The sequence below is a fragment of the Pelecanus crispus genome, chromosome 14, assembly GCF_030463565.1.
Source record: "Pelecanus crispus isolate bPelCri1 chromosome 14, bPelCri1.pri, whole genome shotgun sequence".
Classification (NCBI taxonomy): domain Eukaryota; kingdom Metazoa; phylum Chordata; class Aves; order Pelecaniformes; family Pelecanidae; genus Pelecanus; species Pelecanus crispus.
Window position 1 is genome coordinate 716091 of NC_134656.1, and position 20475 is coordinate 736565.

General features: G+C 63.8%; 1 protein-coding gene across 1 annotated transcript; it reads right to left on the minus strand.

Annotated features, from left to right (window-relative positions):
• Positions 1 to 4232: 4232 nt before the first annotated feature.
• TGM2 (transglutaminase 2) lies at positions 4233 to 18528 on the minus strand. Its single transcript, XM_075721037.1, has 13 exons — positions 18519 to 18528; positions 15982 to 16161; positions 13462 to 13704; positions 12111 to 12229; positions 11118 to 11246; positions 10196 to 10376; positions 8942 to 9077; positions 8721 to 8824; positions 8349 to 8588; positions 7902 to 8174; positions 5069 to 5229; positions 4692 to 4828; positions 4233 to 4389 (listed from the first exon to the last, which is right to left on the minus strand). Exons 1-13 carry the CDS (start codon positions 18526 to 18528, stop codon positions 4233 to 4235), a joined length of 2070 nt encoding a protein of 689 aa, XP_075577152.1.
• Positions 18529 to 20475: the final 1947 nt, after the last annotated feature.

Genomic DNA, 20475 nt, shown 5'->3' on the forward strand with positions numbered 1-20475 from the left:
TTTGGCTCGGTGCAGCCCGGGCAGGACGGGACCTGCGCCGCGGAGCGAGCGGAGCCGGGACCGAAACTGCGGGGCTGGGCTGGGCTGGGGGGGCTGCTCCTTCCCGGGGGTGCGGGAAGGGTTCAGGCGGGCACAGGAAGGCTCTTTGCGTTGTGACTCTACATGATGGCCGCGCTGAAAGAAGCGTCTCTCTGTGGTGTCCCCTGCACCTCCCGCGGCCTTGGAAAAGGGGGACGGCTTCCCGCGGGAGCGCAGCGGGAGCGCTTGCCATCTGGGGTTTGTTACGTGGTTTTTCTCTCGCTGCTTGCCGGTGCCTCGGGCGTCCCGTGGGTTCAATGAGTGTAAAAATGCATCCGTGTTTGTGGGGAAGGAGGGCGGGCTTCGGAGAGGTGGCGGGATTTGAAAATCCCGCAGAGTTGTACTCGTGCGCGCAGTGATTTGTGGTAGTTTGTTCTAATCTTGATCCATCAATGAAGGTAAGGTCAAGGTCCTCGAGCCTAAAATGAGTTTCCAGTCACTTCTGGGCAAGTCAGCATCTGTGGCCAGCTGAGATGCATTACTAACCTCTCCTCTGCACATAAACAGTCTTGCATGGCTTTGGCACTTGAGCTAACGCCGAATTACAAATTCTCCCGTGCATCGGATGCTGTAAATACTTAGTTTATAATTTATGGCTTGCATGGCGAGAGTGCCGAAGAGTCTCGCGAATGCAGCGCGGTACGGTGTTCGGTGATGGGGGGTGCGCGGGGGAGCTGTCCCCACGCTACGGCAGCCGGCGGTGCCTGTTGTGCCCGGGAGAGGCCCCGCGGCGGCTGCAGGACCCGGCACGCTGTTCTCCCAGTCCGTAAAGGACACCTAGGAAGGTGCGCGGGGCGAGCGCCCGTGGCCGTGGCGGAGGCGCCTGAGGTAATTCGTTAGGCTCTGCAAACAGCCTGGAAGGGGGCGGTGGCTGCTGGATAACGGGGGAGAAAGCAGCCCTGAAGAGAGCCAAACCGTAAGCGCAGCATTTGGAGTCTCTTACGAGCTCGTTTCTCATCAAAGCAGCCTTGCTCTGCCGAGCCTCAGATGGATGGGAGTGACCTTCAGAAATAGCTGTGCTAATGTTTATTTTATCAGGACCCAGCTTTGAACCAGAGGAGCTGCCGGTTATTTTTAAACCAGGCATTGAGCAGCTTGAAGCCTGGCTCAGCAGAGCTGTGTGTAACAAATGCTCTTTAAAGTAAGGCTGTGCATCATCGCTGGCTCTGAGGAATGTTCCTGACAAGGGAAGGCAGCGCTGGGCTCGTGACGTTAACTCCTTCAGGCACCGCTGCCGCGTTGCGGCTGGCTGTGCTCCCGGGACTGCTGGGCTGCAGGAGGAGGAGAGAATCCCCATCCCCGTCTCTCCTGGAGCTCCTGCCCTCTTGGCACATCGTGGGGTGGACGCTCCCAGTCTCTGTCCCTCGGGAGAGCTGCTCGTGGCAGCTCCTCAGCTCTCCCGTGGCCCGGAGCCTTCCTCCCCTCCAGCGTCCCCGCTGCAGCCCCGCGGTGGTCCCAGCCGCGGCCTCTGCTTGCGTTCGAGAAGAGCAGCACGGAGAGATGTGGGGGTTAAACCTCCGCAAGGCAAGGGGGGGAGGATCGCGCGGCCGTCCTGGGGGGTCGTCTTGAAGGGTTTTGTTGGCCAAATAACCTGCTGCCACGCACGAAGGCTGAGCCCGGCGGTGCCCACCCCAGCCCCTCGCCTGGAGCAGAAGCCGAGGCACCGTGCGCCGGCAGCTCCTGCCCGTCTGCCCTGGGGCGAGCAGAGCCGTCGGCCCTGGATGCCCTGCCAGGCTCGGGAGAGGCGAGCAGCTGTGTCCAGAGCGCTGCACGTGGAGATTTTATCCTATCTTAAAGATAAACAGAAAGCGAAGCTGGAGGACGCGTTGTCCTGGGTAGGAAGCACTCCTGGCTCCCCATCCACCCTGGATCTCGGCTGGGTCGGGAGACCCTGGCAGCCGCCGGCAGTGTTGGGGTGACCGGGACCAGCTGGGCGCGAGCTGACGGAGCGGGGTCCCCTTGCGCCACGGCCCCGTCCCACGGCCTCCGCAGCCCCGCTTTGGGCGGGCGATGCCGGGCCCGGGCACGTCCCCAGTCCTGGGGTGCCGTGGATGTGGGAGCCCCGGGCTGCGGCAGGAGAGCAGCAGTTCTGCCGTGCGTTTCCTGGTGTGCGTTTGGCAGGCGTGGGGAGGCTCCCATGGTGTTTGTGGGGAGAAAGCGGGAAGGTTGTGTTCCGGCGTGGGAAGCGCTTATCTTCAGCGGCGCCTTGACCCCTGTTCCAGGCTTGAGACAAATCCTCGCCCTCCCCCCACGTCCCGCGCTCGGCCACCTCTTTTCCCTCGCTCGCAGGTTGGGTTTCTTGTGCTTCGGCTGCTGGCTTGCGCTTTCTCTGGCTGCGCTGGCAGCCACCTGCAGGCTGCCCCGATGAGAACTGGGGCGTGCAAAATCTATTCACTTAATTTCCTGTACGGGTTTTCTCTCCTGTTCTTTGTGCGCAGTGGCCGCACCGTGCCATTCCTGCTATGGGAGGAAGGCATCGGGAATGCGAGGTGCCCGCGTCAGCCTCGGGCCGTGCTGCCTTGGAGGCTGGTGCAGGTTTACCCCGTGCCATGGGTGCTGCCGGCTCGCGCTGTGGGGCCGGCAGAGCCGTGGGGGTCACAGCAGGGCCCCGTGCCAGCTCCTTCTGGGTACAACCCCCGAGCTGCCGAGCACCCTGAGAATGCCGGGCTGTGCCGGCTCTGCAGCCCGGGGTGCAGGGAGGTGGCTGAAGCGGAGCCGACAGCGTGGCTTTAGCGCAGCAAGCGCTGGCCACAGCAATAAACCCACAGCCTCGGTGCTGGGCTGGGGGCGAGCTCACCCCCACCCACTCAGGCCCTGGGCGAGGAGCTGCTGGGTGCCTCCGTTTGGAAAGGATGCTCAAGAAGAGCTGGGATGGCTTTAAAAGTGAAAAATAGAGTTTTTATTCAGTGCTTGCATAGGTAATTCATGTCAAGGTAATCATAGAATGGTTGAGGTTGGAAAAGACCTTTAAGATCATCCAGTCCAACCATTGACCTAACAATACCAAGTCCACACTAAACCAATTAAGGGCAGAGTAGCAACATCATGTTTCCTGCCTTGGGGGCTGGATTATTTTTTAATGAGAGTAAAACCAGGAATCACTAAGGTTGGAAAGGCCCTCTAAGATCATCAGCCCAACCATCACCCCAACACCCCCATGCCCACTAAACCATGGCCCCAAGTGCCACCTCTGCCCATGTTTTGAACCCCTCCAGGGCTGGGGACTCCCCCACCTCTCCGGGCAGCCTGTCCCATCCCTCACTGCGCAGTGTTTGCAGTGACAGAACACTTACTAAAGCGAATACCTTGCTTTACCTATGCGGTAGGGTTATATGCAGTATGTATTTATATGTCTATAAATAATTTGTTATATATGTATATAGCATATAAACAGCTTTGTGCTCACAGTATACAATCTTTTCTCTACCGAATTGCGTTCAGAGAATTGTAACGGCACACGGAGCATGGCTGAGGTGCAGTCAGTGCTGGAGAAGGTTGTTCTGCTGTTTGGTTTATAAAATCTGCTCTGCGGCCCGGGGCTGTCAGCGCTGCAGGAAGAGGAGGGGGCAGCCCGGCTGCGTGGGGCTCGGGGGACCCCTGCTGCGCCCAGGCTGGGGACAGGCAGGACGGGGACGGGGGGCTCGGGGGGCTCGGGGGACCCCTGCTGCGCCCAGGCTGGGGACAGGCAGGACGGGGACGGGGGGCTTGGGGGACCCTGCTGCGCCCAGGCTGGGGACAGGCAGGACAGGGACGGGGGGCTTGGGGGACCCCGGCTGTGCCCAGGCTGGGGACAGGCAGGACGGGGACGGGGGGCTTGGGGGACCCCGGCTGCGCCCAGGCTGGGGACAGGCAGGACGGGGACGTTTCCACCCCGCAGGGAGAGGGGAAGGTGGCGAAGCGAGCGGCTGCCGCAGGGAGCCCCCGAACGCCCCCAGCCCCTCTCTCCTGTCCCTGCTCCCGCCGCTTCTCTCGCCGCAGCACCGAGCGGTCCCGGGGAGGAGCGCGGCACCGCGGCTGCTGCAGCGGGGTGGACTTCGGCCGTCGTCCTTCCATGTGCCACTGGGACCGTCTTTGGCTGAGCGAGTGGGGGGCCGGCGAGCCCCCGAGCGGGAGGGGAGGCAGGGTCTCGGCGGCGGGGGGGCCGTGGCGGCCGCTCACTTGGGCTGGGGCGCGATGATGACGTTGCGGTAGCCCTTCACCCCCGTCAGCTTGTCGCTCTCGAAGTCCACCATCAGCTTGCGCAGCCCCGCCTGGCGCGGCACGAAATCCAGCCTGACCTTGGCCTCCGCCTGCGGCTCCACGGGCTCCTCGCTGGGGGAGGGCAGGGGGTCAGCGGGGCGTCCCCCCTCCCTCCCGGCAACCCATCGCCCTCCCCGTGCCCGCGGGGCCGCAGGACGGCGCTGGGGCCCTGGGAAGCGGGGACCCCCGGGGCGGTGGCCGGGCCCCCCTCCCCAGCGTGGTGTGGGGCAGAGATGCTTGTAGCCCCAGCTCCCGCTGAGCCCATAGCGGAGCCAGGCCCTGGGGCCGCCCTCCCTGGGGGGCTCCGGGCACAAAAATCCGCCCCCAGCCCATTCCCAACAGCTCAGCTGGAGGAAGGGAGGAAAAGCTCTTACAGTTCCTTGACCTGCTGCCCGTCGGTGAGGCCAGCACCCTCCACCACGAACATGCAGTTGTTCAGGGGGGCTGCGAGGGGGTTCACCAGGCTGATCTCTGCCACCAGCTTCCGCTCCTGCATCGGCTCCCCTAAAATCTGCAAGCGGGAGGGGTTGGAGCCCCAGCACCGCCCTGCCCTGAGCCTGGCGGGGCTGAGGCAGCTCCCTGGGGATGCAGCTCCCTGGGGATGCAGCCCCGCTTAGCGATGCAGGACCGGCTGCCCAAGCCCCACAGCTTGGGTCACTGGGACCAACACCCCCAGGGTGATTACAGCAACCCCCTGTCAGTGGGAAATGTCTCCCCCAGACCCGCCCAGGACAGGGCGCTGGGCTCTTACCCTGATCTTTATCTCTGGATTCTGGATGTAGACATCCCTGATGGCCACGACGATGTCGCCGGTCTGGTACTCGGTCAGGAGAGCGACCACCTTGATGAGGTTGTCCTGGGTCAGGCTCTCCCTGTACTTCTCATACAGGACACGCAGGGGCACGCTCTTCTCTGGAAGGGGAAGCAGAGCGGGGTCAGGGCTCGCCCCCTCCCCAACCCAGCACCCGCGGCTCTGCGCTGGCACCCGGCTGCTGCTGGGATCGTCTGGGCTCCCCAGGAGCTTCTCCAGGCGCTTTGCAAGGATGGGTAAGTCCTGGGGGAGCTGGGGTCCCACAGCATGGGGGGTGCGCCTGTGGGGAAGGGGCACCGCGGGGTGGGCACGGCACCACGAGTCTGCAAACAAGACTGTGCGGGGGGCGTCAATCTGGATCACTTCTGAAAGGAAACGGGTTCTATTTAGCTGTCATCAACCCCCCGATTGCTGGCATTTCCCAAACGAGCTGCAGGCACCCGCAGCCGGTCACCCTGTGCCCAGCTGGGTCCTCGGGGTGCTGCCGCGGTGCTGGGTGCCGGCGCCGCTCCTGCCCGCGCAGGGACGCGGGACTGTGGGCGTGCGGCTCGGGGCGGCGGGGAGGGACGGCGCAGCCTGGCCAGAGCTCCCCAACGGCACCAGCAATGCCGTTCAGGTCGTGGGGAGGAGAAGGAGCCATGAGCCGGGGCAGGACCCCGGGGCTGCGCCTGCAGCGGGGCTTCGCTGCCCCATCGCAGCCGGCCCGCAGCTGGTGCCAGCGGCGGGAGGCAGCCCAGCTCCCCGGCAGCCGCCCGCGCTCAGCTCCGAGCGTTGTTTATCCCAAAGCCCTTCGGGAACCTGGCTGCCTTGTGCTGAGGGGGGGAAGGAGGCTGAAGGCAACCAGCTGCAGAGCTGTCCTGGGGACGGGCCCTGCAGTCCGTGACTGCTGGCAGCGAAGCCGGGGCGGGACGTGAAGCGCTGCAGCAGTGATGCTGCGGGGAGGGGGACCGGCCCCACTCCGGCTGGGCTCCCCGCGCTGGCACAGAGCGCAGGGGTTCCCTAAAGGCTGCAGCGTGGGGACCCCTGGGGTCTATATTCCCAGGCAGGAGCTGGGGGGAGAAGCTTCAGGAGCTCGTAATTAAAGCTTCAGAGAAAATGAAGTTGGATTAACTTGTGGACGGGAATGTTAAAGACCCTAAAGGCCAAGGGGGCTCCTCCAGCGGGCTGGGCAGCGCGCGGCCCCGCGGAAGGCTCCAGAGCCGCTCTGCAGGCGCTGGTACCTGCCCGTGCCCACATCGCAGGGAGGGGTCCCAGCATGAGCAAAGGCAGCATCCTGCTTCCCTTCACGGCAGCGAGACCGGGCACGTGCGTTATTCCCTTAACGCAGCTTAACTAATAGCGGCGAGCTGAGCACTGCATTTGCTACGGCCCCCGTTAGGAGAGCGTATCTTGGCGTAGATTAAAAATTAGGCTGTTCCAGGACAGCAGATGTATTATGTTTCCAAGCCCTGAAGGGTCTGTGGAAAACCAACATAAATCAAAACTCTTGTTTAATTACCAGGCAGTAATGCTAATTTGTAACAAAGGCAAACGAAGGTTCAGCGGGCCCATGCCAGGAGAGCTCTGCGGTGAACCGCTGCGAGATGTCGTGCCTGCCCGGAGCAGCTGCCGAGAGCTTCAGCGCTGCTGGGACCAGCCTGGGACCGTGCCGTCGGAGCTGACCCCAGGTCAGGTCCTGCTCTCCCTGCCTGTGGGAATATCCTGCCGGACAGCCCAGCCTAGCCCAGCTCCGGCTTGTGGAGCAGAGGCGCACGGAAGAGCAAGAGCGGGATGCAGATGAGTGCAGCAGAGCGTCCTGGGATGACAGCCTTGGGATGCGCACAGCTTGCTCCCTCGGCATGATGGATGCAATGGCAGTAACTTTTGTCCTGCCCTAAATGCCTTTCCAGCCCCCTGCCTGAGCAATGTTCTTTATCCTTTCATCACAGATTAAAAACCCGCAGTGGTAGATAAATAAGGAGGAAGTCCCCGAGGGAGGCATCGCTCCGCGAGCAGCCTTGCGACAGAGCTGCAGCTCCCGCGGGCTCCCGCCAGCCTGGGCCTTTGCCGACCGAGGCGGTCGCTGGTGAACGGCGGTGACGCGGTGCGGGGCTGCCGGACGGATAAACGCGCCGGCACCGGCTCTGGGCGCAGGCTGTGCCAGCCACCCAGCCCCAGGACGTGCTTTAATGCTGCTGTTGTTCCATGGGATTAACCAGAAATCTCAGATTGCTGCCCTACGCCAGCCCGGAGTGTCCCGAGCTGACGAGCCGGCGGTGGTGGTACAACCAGAGGGGATGCAACCACGCCTGCGGCGCTGGACAAGCAAGGACGGGGGAAGGCTGCAAGCGAAACCGGGCCTTGGCTCACACCTCGTTGTCAGGGAGGTTCGTGCTGACCCCCAGGTCCGGAGCGGGGCTGCGGGGCTGCGGGGCTCTGGGCGAGCCTGCAGCCCTCACCGCTGGTCCCGGCTCCCCGCGCCGACCCCCGACGGGACGTGCCCAGCTTACTGCAGCTCAGCTGCTGTGTGCAGGGCGGGCGGCTGCGGCCGAGGTTTCCTCTCTGGAAAGCTGTCGGCGCGGAGCCCAGACCCGGCGGCGGTGACTCCCTCCCGCGGGCTGCGAGCGCTGCCCCGGCCCCCGGCCAGCCCAGAGGCTCTGCCGGGGGGGACCCGGCCCCGGCACCGTGGCCTCACCGCAGACCCCAGAGGTGCAGCTGAACGTGGGAAAAAGTCGCTGCCCTGTCCCCAGCCCTCGCCAAAGCATCCTCTCCTCGCTGCCAGCCGGTCTCTTACCTGCCTGGGGCGCGAGGGTGACGTTCAGCAGGTCCTTCGTGCCGCACTGGGGCCCCACGGTGCCGTTGTAGCTGGCGGTTCGAGCGCACAGCACGAGCCTGCAGACCCGCTCCGTCTCCGTGTTGTTGTGGATGACGGCGAAGACGTCGAAGTCGCAGCCGTTGTTTGCGCCCTCCGACAGCTTGATCTTGAGGTGCAGCCCCTCGTCCTCCTCTCTGAGAGAGATCTTCTCGTGCTCTGCCTTCGCAAACACTTCTCTCTCCTTTTCAGACCCTGCGGTGCATGGAAAACCGTGGTTCCCAAGGGGGTACGGGGAGGGCATGGTCCGGGCTGCTTTGCCCTGATCCCTGGAGCCCTCCTAGCGCAGCTGCTGCATTAATCGTTCCCCCCATTTCCCAACAGCCACCCCAACCCCATGGCATCTCTGCCCCCGCTGCCGCCCCGTACCCTCCGGGTACTTGTAGGTGTTGGTGATGTCCTCCCTGCTGTCCCTGCCCACGCTCTTGGTGCTGATTTTCTTCCCCACGACCGAGGAGTGGGTGCTCTTCTTCTCCAGCCCGTCACGCTGCACCACCCAGTACACCACGTCGGCGTTCACCTCCGCGAAGATGAAGGGGATGTCGTACTTCAGCTGCAGGTCACCCTCCTTGATGGCTTTGACGGGGGCCGGCCCGCAGCAGAAAACCCCTGCAGAGAGCAGAGCCGCCGTCACCGCCCGAGGTTTGGCCACCGCCGGGGCAAGGGGCAGTCGTGGCAGAGGGAGACCCTGCCGTGCCGGCAGCACGGGGGGACAGAGCACCCGCGCTGTGCATGCCGTACCTTCACTCTTCTCCTGGGGCGTCGGGTCCAGCGCCTGCCACCCATCGTAGCCGGGTGCCAGGTCTGGACGGGCCATCCAGGACTCCACCCAGCAGTGGAAGTTCCTGCAAGAGAAGCCAGGACGTAGGGGCCTCAGCCTCCCCCAGCGCCCGCCGGGCTCCGGGGAAGGGGCAATCGCTGCCACAGGGGTGGGCGGGTTGGGGTCCCGCCGTGCCGCTCACCAGATCATGTCCCTGGAGCGCCGGCCCTCCTCGCCCTTCTCGCTGAGGTAGCGGTCGATGACCAGGTTGCCGTTGGTGTCGTGGGCCGAGTTGTAGTTGGTGACCACCCGGCTGGGGATCCCCAGGCACCGCATGACTGCGGGGAGGCAGAGCAGGGTGAGACGGGGTCCCGGCACCGGGGCTCCTGGCTCTGCACGGCTCCCGTCCCACGGAGCCCCAGGTTTGCACAGCCCTGGCTCTGCACGGCTCCCGTCCCACGGAGCCCCAGGTTTGCACAGCCCTGGCTCTGCACGGCTCCCGTCCCACGGAGCCCCAGGTTTGCACAGCCCTGGCTTTGCACGGCTCCCGTCCCACGGAGCCCCAGGTTTGCACCGCTCCTGCCCTTCCCTTTCCCCCTCAAAGGGGTGCCCAGGGACTGATCCCCAGGACGAGCCGGTTCCTGCAGTTGCCGCAGGCGAGACGGGTGGCACACGGCACCGACAGTCTGCCGGGTTTTGATATTGCAGTAGAAAAAAGGCACAAAAGCGGCTGCAAGTGCTTTTGAGGGAGTGCACAGGCAGCAGCACGCTGCAACCTCTTATTTAATCTCACAGCTGCCTTTTACTGCGAGCAGAGCTCCCTGGGGAACAGGGAGGTAGTTATAACGCTTCAAAGGAAGGCTATAAACTTCTGTGAGTCGCAGAAAATCCACTTTAGTTTTCTGCTATTTCTCTCCTCTAAAAAGGATCTCGTATATCTGTGATATATAAATGCACATGTGCACTCATACGACCCTGCAAGTGCAGCATTCTTCTCGGGGCACTTGCGAGCGTGCAAGCGTGTGTGTGTGCACTTCTCAACAGAAGCAAGCCCGGAATTTTTCTCCTCTTTTGCCCCAGCCCGACTGCCCTGGTGGCAGTGAAATTAGTTTGATCTCAGTGGATTCATGACTTCACTGCAAACTTGACGTTAAAGCCCCTTTCCTTCTCCTGCGCCATGCATCCAGCCCCTCCCTCTCTGCCTGGCCGGGGGAGGCAGAGCTAACTGAAAAGCCAGAGCCCTTTTCTGTCTTTTTTTCCCCTCCATTTCCTGACAAATTACAATAACAGAGCGCTTAATTGCTAAGCAGTGATTGCAGGCTGATTGTAATCAGCCCCAGCGGTTCCCTCCTGCTGCAGCACAGGGAGCGTGGAGGGCAGGGGCCGGGGTGGGACACGGGGGATACGGGTGACTCCGTCCTGCAGGGAAGGGGAGACGGGAGACGTCTGCTCTCACCGGTACATGCCACGGCAGCGAAGACCCAGCACTGGCCATACTTGACTGGATGGCACCCAAACTTCTTCCACCTCTTGAGAATATCCACACTCCCGATCCAGGCCATCGGGCTCATCCCATCTTCGTACTTGTTGTCCCACCGCCCCGCCAGCACCCCCTGGTCCTCGTCGTTACAATTTACCTGCGGCAGGGCAAGAGGGGCTGCGATGGATGGGCGGAGGGGCAGGAGCAGGCTGGGGAGGGAGGCAAAGTGCCTTCCCCCGGCTCACCCGTGCTGTCACCCCCCGTTAGCCATCCCGGAGCCGGGCAAGAGCGCGCTGGGATGCAGGCGGCCGTGGCGCGAGAGCGCGCCGGGATGCAGGTGGCTGCGGTGCAAGAGCGCGCCGGGATGCAGGCGGCCGCGGTGCAAGAGCATGCCGGGATGCACGCATTCATTCTTGCACCGTGGCCGCCTGCGTCCTGGCGAGCTGGGGAGGCACAGGTGGGAGAGCGGGTGGATGGGAGGGCGTCATTGGGATGCACGAACTGGGATGGATTTTAGAAACAAGTCCTGCCTGGGAGTTGGGCACGATTATCGCCTGCAGCAGCCGGCGAGGAGCGAAGGCTGCTCCTGGGATGGTGCAGCCCCACCTCTGCTATTTCTCTCATCTTAAAAGGATCTTATTTGTATATCACATATAAATAAGAGCACCAGCACAATAAATAAGAGCGCCAGCAGGAAAGGTTGTAAAGGGGATGCGAAACACCTTGGGGAAGGAAACTGGTGTAACTGGGGGGGATGGCAAATGCCACCTCTCTGTCACAGCTGTAGTTGAGAGCCGTAGCGGGGTGACAGCAGGGGGGTGTTTGTGCCCCAGGGGACATGGGGTGCCTGGGGACACCCTGCCGGGTGCGCTGGCGGCCGGAGCTCCGCAGGACTCACCATGGCGCTCACCACCCTGCCGATGTACACGGGGTCGTTGCGGCGGGAGCAATCCTGGTTCTGGTCCCTCAGGAATTTGGGGTTTGTGTCCAGCAGCTTGAGGCAGATGGACAAGATGTCGTCCTCAAACTGGTGCAGAGGGGGGAGAAAAGGCGTGAGGTCCCCTCGGGGCAGGGGGGTTCTCCCACCTCCGCCCTCCCTCCCGGCTCACCACGATGCCCCTGCAAGCAGAGCTGCCGGGCACACGGGGGTCACGGGCCCCCTCCCCAAGCCAGCACCCACTGAGAGACGTCCCCCATCAGTGCCACCGTGACAAGGGGCTGCTGCGGCGGCCGGAGGAGGCTCAGCCTGCGAAGCCCAAGGGCGAGCTCCCGCCCTCGCGCCAGGGCCGGATCCTGCTTCCTGCAGCTGCTGCTGCACAGGGTTCAGGCAGAGTCCTGACCTCCGGGGAAAACCACCTATTTCCCATCACGGGGTGAGTCACAGCCCTTCCCCGAATCGAGGAGCGGATCCTGCGGGGGCCACGGGCACCCCCGGCCCCGCCGGGACAGCCCGGAGCTCGGGGAGGGCGGCCGGGCTCCCCCGGCGCTGGGGGCCCAGCGCAGCCGTGGGGGGCTGCAGCTCGGGGCGCAGGCGCTGCCTTATCGGCGCGGCCAGCACGGCACCAGGGACTGCGTTATCGGGCGCCGGCTCCCGGCACGGTGTGGCCACCCCGATTAGGAGCGTGCAGCCCCGGGGCCCCCCGGGAGCCGTGCAGGAACGCTCCGCTCCCCTCGCTCTGCCCCAATTTGAAGTCGGCGCGTTGCCCTCTTGGAAACCAGATGTTTGTTTGTCCTGCAGCTGCGTGGTGGGGCCGGATCCCCCCCGAGGTGCTGGCTGCGATTGGGGCGCAGGTTTGGGGGGACGCCCGTGGCAGCAGCCCCCATGCCCCGCGCTGCCAGGGCTGCACAGGCTGGGCTCGGGCGGGGGTCCCGGGGCACCGCGCCCGCTCACCTGGCCGAAGTTCCAGGGGGTGGGGGTGATGTAGTCGCAGGTGCCCTGGTAGATGAGTCCCTGCTGGGACAGCACGTACTCGCAGCGCTCGTCCTCGTCGCGGAGGAAAACTCCGTCCTCTGTGGGGAGAGCGAGAGATGGGGACGGGGACGGGGGTCTGCCCCGTGCCCCCCAGCCCCCCGGCCCGGCTCAGGGCTCTCCCCCTCCCCGGGGACGTGCCAGACAGCGGCTGCGGGTGGGTCTGGTGGGAAAAGAGGCAGCAGGGGCTGGAACTGCTCCCATCTGAAAAAGCTGCTGGAGAATTTCAACCCAGTTTGATTTCAGCTGATGGGAAAATTTCAGCAGGCTTGTGGTTTTCTTTTCCGTTCTTTCTAGTGTCTCTTTCTTTCCTCCCTTTTGTTTTATGGAGTCAGGTCTTTTCCCAGGAGGGGAGACCTCCCTGGTGGGAGAAGCGAGCAGTGGGAACCGGGAGCGCTGGCTGAGATTGCAGCTGAAGCCATTTTGCTCGCACAGCAGTTATTGCTGGAAAAATTACTATTTACTGGAAATGTTCTCAGAAAAAAACCCAACGCATACATCCCCAGCACCAGCGCTCAGCACAGCCCTGGGCAAGCGAGGCTTCCTAAAGCTCCTTATCTCGGCGGAGCCAGCACGGAACATTTGGGATTCAGGAAATCGGCTGTTTCAGCCCAGGCCTGGCGGGTGAGCTGCGAGCGAGGCAGCACGGGGCTGCTCCTTGGGGCAGAGCAGGGAGGTGGAGAGACGAAAATCCCAGCTTTGTTTGCCCAGTGTCCTTAAGCCCTGCAGCACCGATCCTCCCTTCTCTGTCCGGCTGCCTGGATTTTACCGGGACAGTGACACCCCTGGGAGCACCCAGGCTCATCCCTGAGCCCGCAGGGACAGGGCAGGGGGGGGTGGGCAGGGCTGGGCCAGGTGGGGGCAATTATTAGGGATAATTAATTAGGGATAATTAGGGGCTTTTCCTATGCCTGGCTGGGAGCTGCTGCTGGGGGTTGCCCAGTGCTTTGCACCAGTGCCGCAGAGGTGAGCTCCTGCGCAGCATTGCATGGTGGGGGCAGCCTGGATGGGGTGTTTGGGGCGCTGGCAAAGGGGCTGTGTGTGTCCTGGGCTGGGGAATGGTGCTTGCGGCCTCAACCTGCTGTGGGGACCATGTGGAGATGGAAGAAAAGCAGGGATTTCTGCTTAGACCTGAGCTCAGGGCAGGGCTTGGGGCACCCAGGGTCTGCAGTGGGGCGAGACCCCCGGGGATGCGCTGTCCCGGCAGAGCTGGGGGATGGCTCGTGCACCCCGCACCTGGGAAACCCTGGCTGCGGGAAGGTGAAAGCCTCACCTGGGTGCCAGGCATTAAAGAGCAGAACGAAGTCCCCGATGTGGTAGCTGGTGCCCTGGTAGTCGGTGGAGGCTTCCAGCGTCAGGCTGTAGCGGCCGACGCAGGCGCTGGGCGGGGAGCAGAGCGAGACGCAGAGGGAGTCCCCGTCCTGCTGCTGGACCACGGCGCTCCAGCCCGACTCGTCCGGGAAGTCGGTCATGGCGAAGTGGGACTTGGTTCCCGATGTCTCGATGGGGCAGGGCCCTGCCAAGAAGGAACGTGTCAGCTCTCCCGGTGCTCTGGCAGCCCCCCGCCACGGGGGCTGCGCCAAGGGGGCCTGCCCGGCGGTGCTGCCTGCGGCGGCTGCCCAGGCCTCGGCTCTTGCAGCGCGGGAGCGTTCGCTGTTTGGTTTGTCGGGTACGGGGGCGCGGGGCAGCCCAGCCGTGGGAAGTTCAGGCGTGTCCCTTGCTCTTTGGGAAGGGGCAGGATGGGGGGGCTCACCCCGTGGGGCCGGGAGAGCGGAGGCAGTGCTCCCACCCCAGGGTCACGTCTCCTCCCCTCGGCTGCACCCACTCCTGCCTCCGCTCGGAGCCGAGCCGCCAAATCCCCGTGCCCGCGCAGCCCGGTGCTGCCGCAGCGCGTGACCTGGGGGCCCCGGCAGAGCCCGGCTGCCAACGCCGGAGCCCCCATCACCGGAGCGCTCTCGGCGAGAGCCCCGCTGAGCGCCTGCAGCCTCAGGCGTTGCTGCAAACATCCCACGATTAGCGATTACATCAGTGGCCGCGGCACTCGAGCCGAGGACAGCGTGATCCCTGCCGGCCCCTCCGAGCGCCAGGCCGCGTCCAAGCCACCTGCGCCGAGCCAGCTCCAAACACCGCTCCTCCGGGGAGCGGTGACGCCCAGCCCCGGCCCAGCGCGGCTCCGGAGCGGTGCCCTCGGGCTGGTCCCCTGCCAGCCTTCACCCGCAGCGTGGGCAGGACACCAGGCGAGTCACCAAAAATACTCATGAACTCATGAGAGTGACACAGTTTCTCCTTTTGGGGAGGCCGGGCTGAGCTAACCCTGCCCTCTTGGCAAGGGCCAGCCTGGCGCTGCCATGGGGACAGGCGGCCACGGGAGCCTGCCGCCGCCGCCTCCTCCTCCTCCCTGCCTGCACAACCCGAGGCATCCCCAGGGGCCCCAGGCGCCTGAGCAGGGCTCTTCAAACACGGCTGCTATAAAAATACAGGCTCTACTTTTGCACGGAGCCATTCCTTCTTTCCTGGCAGGGAGGTGGCACGCGGCCTCGCTGCCTGGGGGGGGGGCAGGTCTGGCAGCCCCCGGCCTGGCCGCACCTCGCCGGCCCCGGTGAGGGTCGTGCCAGGGCGCACCTTTGCGAGAGCTGAAGCACCTTTGCCCTTTTCCCGCAAGCTCCGGGGCTGTGCTGCAGCCCGACGGCAGCTGCTGCCAGCCCGGGCCTTTGCCCCAGGGGGCTGCACGGGGGGCTTTTCGCTTGCAAAACCAGCCTGGGGTCGCCCGGGATGCAGCAAGACTCGTGAAAACCTGGCAGGTTTGAGCGGTGGGCAGGCGGACCCCCGCCACAGCTGCCCTGGGAGCAGGGGAGTTGCCGGTTTAGGGTGAAGCTGGGGGGTGCTGAGTTCATGTTTGTCACCCTATGGGAGGATCGGAGTTTTTTGGGGAAAAAGAGCATTTATGCACTGTAAGGAAACCGGGGTGTAGTTTCACTTTGAGTTCTGGCCTGCTTAACTCAGCAGGATGCTGCAGACCCAAAATAACTCTTGCCCAAGAGTTTCCTCTCCCTTTGCCCCGAGCTGGCACGGGCTGAGCCCCTGCGTGGTGGCTGCACCCGGCTCTGGCCATGGGACCGATGTCCCCGTCCCCGCTGCTCCCTGTGGGCTCTTGCCAGGGCTACAGCAACGGCAGGAGAAATCCCCGGCATGGAGCCACAGGGACCTGTCGGAGGCTGCGCCCGGCTCCCGCGTGCCGGCTCCAGCACCGCTCGGGGCAGGGACAGTGGGGCTGCGCGCTGGGGAGGCTCAGCGGGAACGTTTCCTTTCTCCAGGGGTTGTGTTTCCTGAGCAAACCCCGCTCCAGGGATGTCTGAGCGATGGGGACAGGGGTGGCTGGGCAAAAAGACCACCGGCAAAAGCGCTGTGAAACCCTCTGGCTGAAAGGATTCGCTTTCGCTGATGTTTCTTAGAAGGGCAAGAGGCTCAGGCGGGTTCCCTGGCAGCAGCCACAGCACTTCCCGGTGAGCCGGTGGCTCCGGCGCGGCCCCGAGTCTGGCTCGGCCACGGGCAGGAGGCGGCGGTGGCAGCAGAGGCGTTTTGTTTTATTTATCTCTTCCCTTCAGCTCTCGTTACAGAGCCCAGTTCCTACCTTTTCTCTTCAACTTGGTATAAAAGCTGTGCACAGCACCAGCCTCTGCCGGGAGGGGATGGGGGGGACCGCGTGAGATGGGGCAGGTGCCTCGGCGCAGCCCCCGCGTCAGCATGGGGCGAGCCCTGCGGCAGGGCGCAGCTCGCTCGCGGCAGCACTCACCCGTCTCGACGTTGAAGGCGAGTTTGTCCACCCCCTCCTCGTAGCCTCTGCCCGAGAAGTAGAGGGTGATGATGAAGGGCTGCCCCCGCCGCACCACCAGCTGCTGGCAGCCCATCTCCGCCGTCCGGTGCTCCCGGCCGTTGCGCTCGCACTGCAGGTCCCATGTCTTCAGCACCAGATCTGCAAAGGCAGCAGCGCGTACAGCTCTCCCCTCTGCCGCGTGCTCCCGCGCACGCAGCCCCCGCCTGCGGGCTGGAGGGGATCGCCGTTACCCGCGCCCTGCGCCCGGGCTGTTTGGACCGCGGTGCCGGGGTTTGGCAGCCTCCTCCGCCCAAGCTGCCCTGTCCTCCCGCGGTGTGCCCGGCACAGCCCCGGGCGCTGCGGCCACGCTGGGCTCTGAGCATCCCTCCCGGAGGGCTCTGCAGGCTGGGCTCGCACCACGGGCTGCGAGCCCGCCGGGGCACGGGTCCTGCAGTCAGCTGGCAGCTGAGCTCACAGCAAAGTGCTGCGTCCTCCTGACCGAGCTCTGCGCCGTATTTCTTGCGCCGTGGTGCTGCCCTCCACGGTATCGCCACAGAGGAGGGGCAGCGTGTGCTGCCAGAGGCGTGCCAGGTCTGTGGCTTGTGGCATCCAGCGCTGGAGCAAAGCCTAGCGCTCGCCTCCTCTTTCTGGGAGGCACAGGACCCATCGGCCGGGGTTTGCCGCCTGTGTTCCCCACCCCAAATGAGCATCGCTGGGCCCAGAGAACGCCAGGGATGTTCTGTGCCTCAGCCAGGCTGAGGGCAGCTCTCCGGGCAGCTTTGCCACTCAGCAACTGCTGACAAATTGGAGAGACCGACCGTAAATTCGGTGACAAAGAGGATGTCTGATTCCCCAGCCTCTGGCGCTCTGCTCTGTCTCCCAGCCCAGCCGCTGATGCAGGCAGGGCTGTGTGCCGGAGCAGCCGTCGGCCACGTCCCCGCTGCCCCAGGCGCTGCGCTGGAGCAATGAGATATTGTTCATCATCGCTCAAGGCCAGTGATCCTTGAATGCTCTGCGGTCAGACAGGTTAGTTGCCAGAATAAGCAAAAGCATTTAGTGCCGGAGAGCACGCAGCGAGCTCGGCAGCAGGCAGGGGCCGGGGCAGCTCATGAGGGGCAGCGCTCAGCTTGACGCCCTCGTGCCGCAGCTCTCCCTGGCTGCGTCCTTCCCGGTGCTCACATGCCAGCAGTGGTGGTCACCGAGCCCTCCTCGGCCACGGCCAGATGGAAACGGCTGACCCTGAGCTCGCCCTTCCCACAGCTAAATGGAAACCCCACTCCTGACTCTCCGGGCATGGGGACACCGCAGCGCGCATCCGGGGGAGGCGGCCGGGCTCATCGCTGGTCCCTGCCGCGCCGTGAGAGCCGCTGCGGACAGCTGGGACTGTCCATAAATAAGAGTAAAGTCCCTGCAGCTGGTCCTTCGGGACCCCGGAGCGGGGATGGAGCACAGAAAGGGCCTTTCCCTTGCCACCCTCCCCCTTTGTAAACAGGAACACGGCTCCGTGCTACAGCACACGGACTGTGTGAGCGCAAGCCTCGCTGACGCTGAGCCAAACTCATAAATAAGCGTGTTAAGAGAGCCGGAGCAGGGCTGCTCCTTGTCCCAGTCACCCAGGGTTATAATTTCCAGCAGATTTAGCAAAAGGTGGAGAGTCTTTCGAAGTGCAAATGCATCTTCCCAAGAGATGGGTGGGGAGGGGGCTGCGGTGCTGGCAGGGCACGCAGACGGCAGCGGGGGTCCCAGGCACGGCCGTGCAGGAGCAGGGGCTGCCCGGGGTGTAGCAGCTCAGCTTTGTGCTGGGAGCCGGCAGCGCCTGTCCCCCCACCCCAGGGACCCGCACTGGCATCGCTGCTGCGGTGCTGGGAACCCGGTGAGCCGGGACGGCCCGCGGTGCCGCTGGGCACTGGGGCAGAGCGATGCCATCTCACCCGGAGGGCTGTGCACCCTTCCGCATCGCACAGTCCCGCTTCCTGGGACTGTGGAGGCAGCCCGGTGGGAGGTGGGGGCTGTCTTCGCCCCTCGTGCAAGCCTGAAAGGCCACCGGCGTGGAGGGGCGTCTGAAGCCAGAAGCATCGCTTTGACTGAGCCGCCAGAAATCCTCCTTAAGCCAGGGTGGGATGCAGGCACATGTTCCTAGTCCTGCTGTCAACGCTCTTCTCCGAAAGCTTTAAATAGCACCAGACTTCATTCTGCAAACACCGGCACTGCTCCGGCCAGTGGAGAACACTGTAGCTGGGGAGGGAGGGAAGGGAGCGGGCCCTGCGTGAAACCACGCTTTTCGTGTCGCTGTCCTCTGCTTTCGCCTTTCCCATTCCCTAGCGCCCTTTGCTTTAGCTGAGGGTTGGGTGAGCTGGCTCTTGCGCCAGCTGGCAGGAAAGCTCGCGGGTAAGGGCTGAAGGTGCCGCTGCACCCCAGCCGCGGGAGCGCTTTGCTGCCGGGCACCCGGGCAGGTGTGGGGACGGCGGCGGGGGAACCCCGGGCACCTGCGGGAGGGGATCGTCCTGCAGGCTCACCTTCAGCCATGGTGCCCTGCGCCGCGGGGTCTGGGTCCCGGTCCTGGTGCTGGTGTGGGTCTGGGTCCTGGTCCCGGTCCCGGTGCTGGTCCCAGTCCTGGTCCGGGTCTGGGTCTGGGTGCTGGTGCTGGTCCTGGTCTGGGTCTGGGTCCGGGTGCTGGTCCCGGTGCTGGTGCTGGTCCTGGTCTGGGTCTGGGTCCGGGTGCTGGTCCCAGTGCTGGTCCTGGTCTGGGTCCGGGTGCGGGTGCTGGTGTGGGTCTGGATCTGGATCTGGATCCGGGCGCTGGTGCTGGTGCCGGTCCTGGTGCCGGGGGAGCAGCCCCTCAGCGCCCGCCGCCCGGCCCCGCCGCCCGCTCCATTTATACCGCGCCCGGCGCCGCGCACACCCCCGCGGCCGGGGACGGCGGAGGGAAAGGAAGGAAAAAGTTTCCAGGAAACGGAGTGCGTTCGGTCCCACCTATTTAAAACAACCACCCAAAAAAACCAACAATTAAAAAAAAAAAAAAAAAGTGGCCGGGGGTTCAGCTCCCGCCCAGCAGCCCCGGCCCCCGGAGCCGCCCCCGGGCAGGGGCTGGAGGCGCTGCCGGTGAGGAGGAGTTAAAAAAAAAAAAAAAAAAAAAAGGGGGGGGGGGGGGGAGGAGAGGGGGTGTGCAGTTCACACCGAGGCGTCAGAAACTTGGGGAATGTTTTTGCCTTATAAAGTTTTCTTCCCCCGTGCCTTATCTCCATACCCGACCATTTCTGGCAAGGGATACGGCTGCTCAGGATTGCAGCGGTCAGTCCCCCTTCCCGTAAATGCATCCCTAAGAGACATAGTGACCGGAGGGAAAATGTGCTGGAAACCTTGCTGTTTGAGGCGAAAATGTGCTGGAAACCTTGCTGTTTGCTCCGGGGCGCGGTGCCACGCGGAGTGCACGGAGCAGGGATGGGTGCTTTCCCTGGCAGCCCTCGCCCCATGCACCCGCTCACCCTCTCCAGCCCCATGGCACCGCCCGCGGTGCTGCCTGGCCCGGCCCGGCCCTCCCTGTGCCCCCCAAGGGTGACCCAACGCACCCGAGACCACCGGGCAGGGGCAGAGACCCCCCCACCCCCACGGGGTCCGGGGGTGCCCTCGGTGCCTGAGCAGCGATACTGCTGTCTCAAAAGGGGGTTTGTTACCCGGCGTGCACCAACCCAATCCGCACACCGAGTCCAGAGAGCGATTTTATTCCATTTCTGCGCAGGGCTGGGTGCTAGGTGGCAATTCCACAAAGCCAGCACCCGGAACGAGACTTTCTGTGCCTTATTTATACACAAAACTTACAGAGTTTGTAATTATCCTTTTTACGATGATTGGTTAGTAATTGCCGTCCTATCTGCCATTGGTCAACTGTGTTCTAATTACCCTCGCTTGCTCTGTGAATTAGCGCGCATGGTCCTTACGGGTGCGGGGGGTGAGTCCTTTTGGTCCTAAATTGAGTCAGTGGTCACAATCCCCCCTGCCAGAATTACCTTTCCCCCAGTCACTGCTTTTTGGTAATTGTCCAGGTTTTCCAGCACCTTCTGGGGTAGGATGTTGCCTTTTATCAGTTTCTCAGTTCTCTTTCAAGGTCTAGTTGCTCCAGGATGCCTTTGGTTAAAGGATTCTGAATGTTTGTTCTTCTGATCAGGGGTGATTAAGTGTCCTTTACTTGCCAGCTTACAAAAACATCTTGGCCCGATACGACGTTCGCTGAGTTCAGAGTCAGCCTTCAGCAGTATGGCTTGTGGTGAATAAGTTCTTGAGAAGTTCCACCTCTGGAGCAGACTCTCTTTAGTAACTGACTTTTCTTCATGGGATTTAAGCTGACCGGGGCCAGGACCAAGGATGGGTTTTGCTCCTCTTGGAGCCCCATGCCAACCTTCTCCGCCTGGCCCTTGGCTGGGTGCGGGATGCTGCAGCCGCTGTGCCGGAGGTGGCTGCACGCTGGAAACCCTC

Coding starts and splice junctions, on each gene's coding strand:
- TGM2 (XM_075721037.1), bottom strand. Junction 11,247..12,110: donor CCCCCTGGAACTTCGGCCAG/GTGAGCGGGCGC, acceptor CCTCTGCACCAG/TTTGAGGACGACATCTTGTC. Junction 4,829..5,068: donor ATCCAGAGATAAAGATCAGG/GTAAGAGCCCAG, acceptor TCCCGCTTGCAG/ATTTTAGGGGAGCCGATGCA.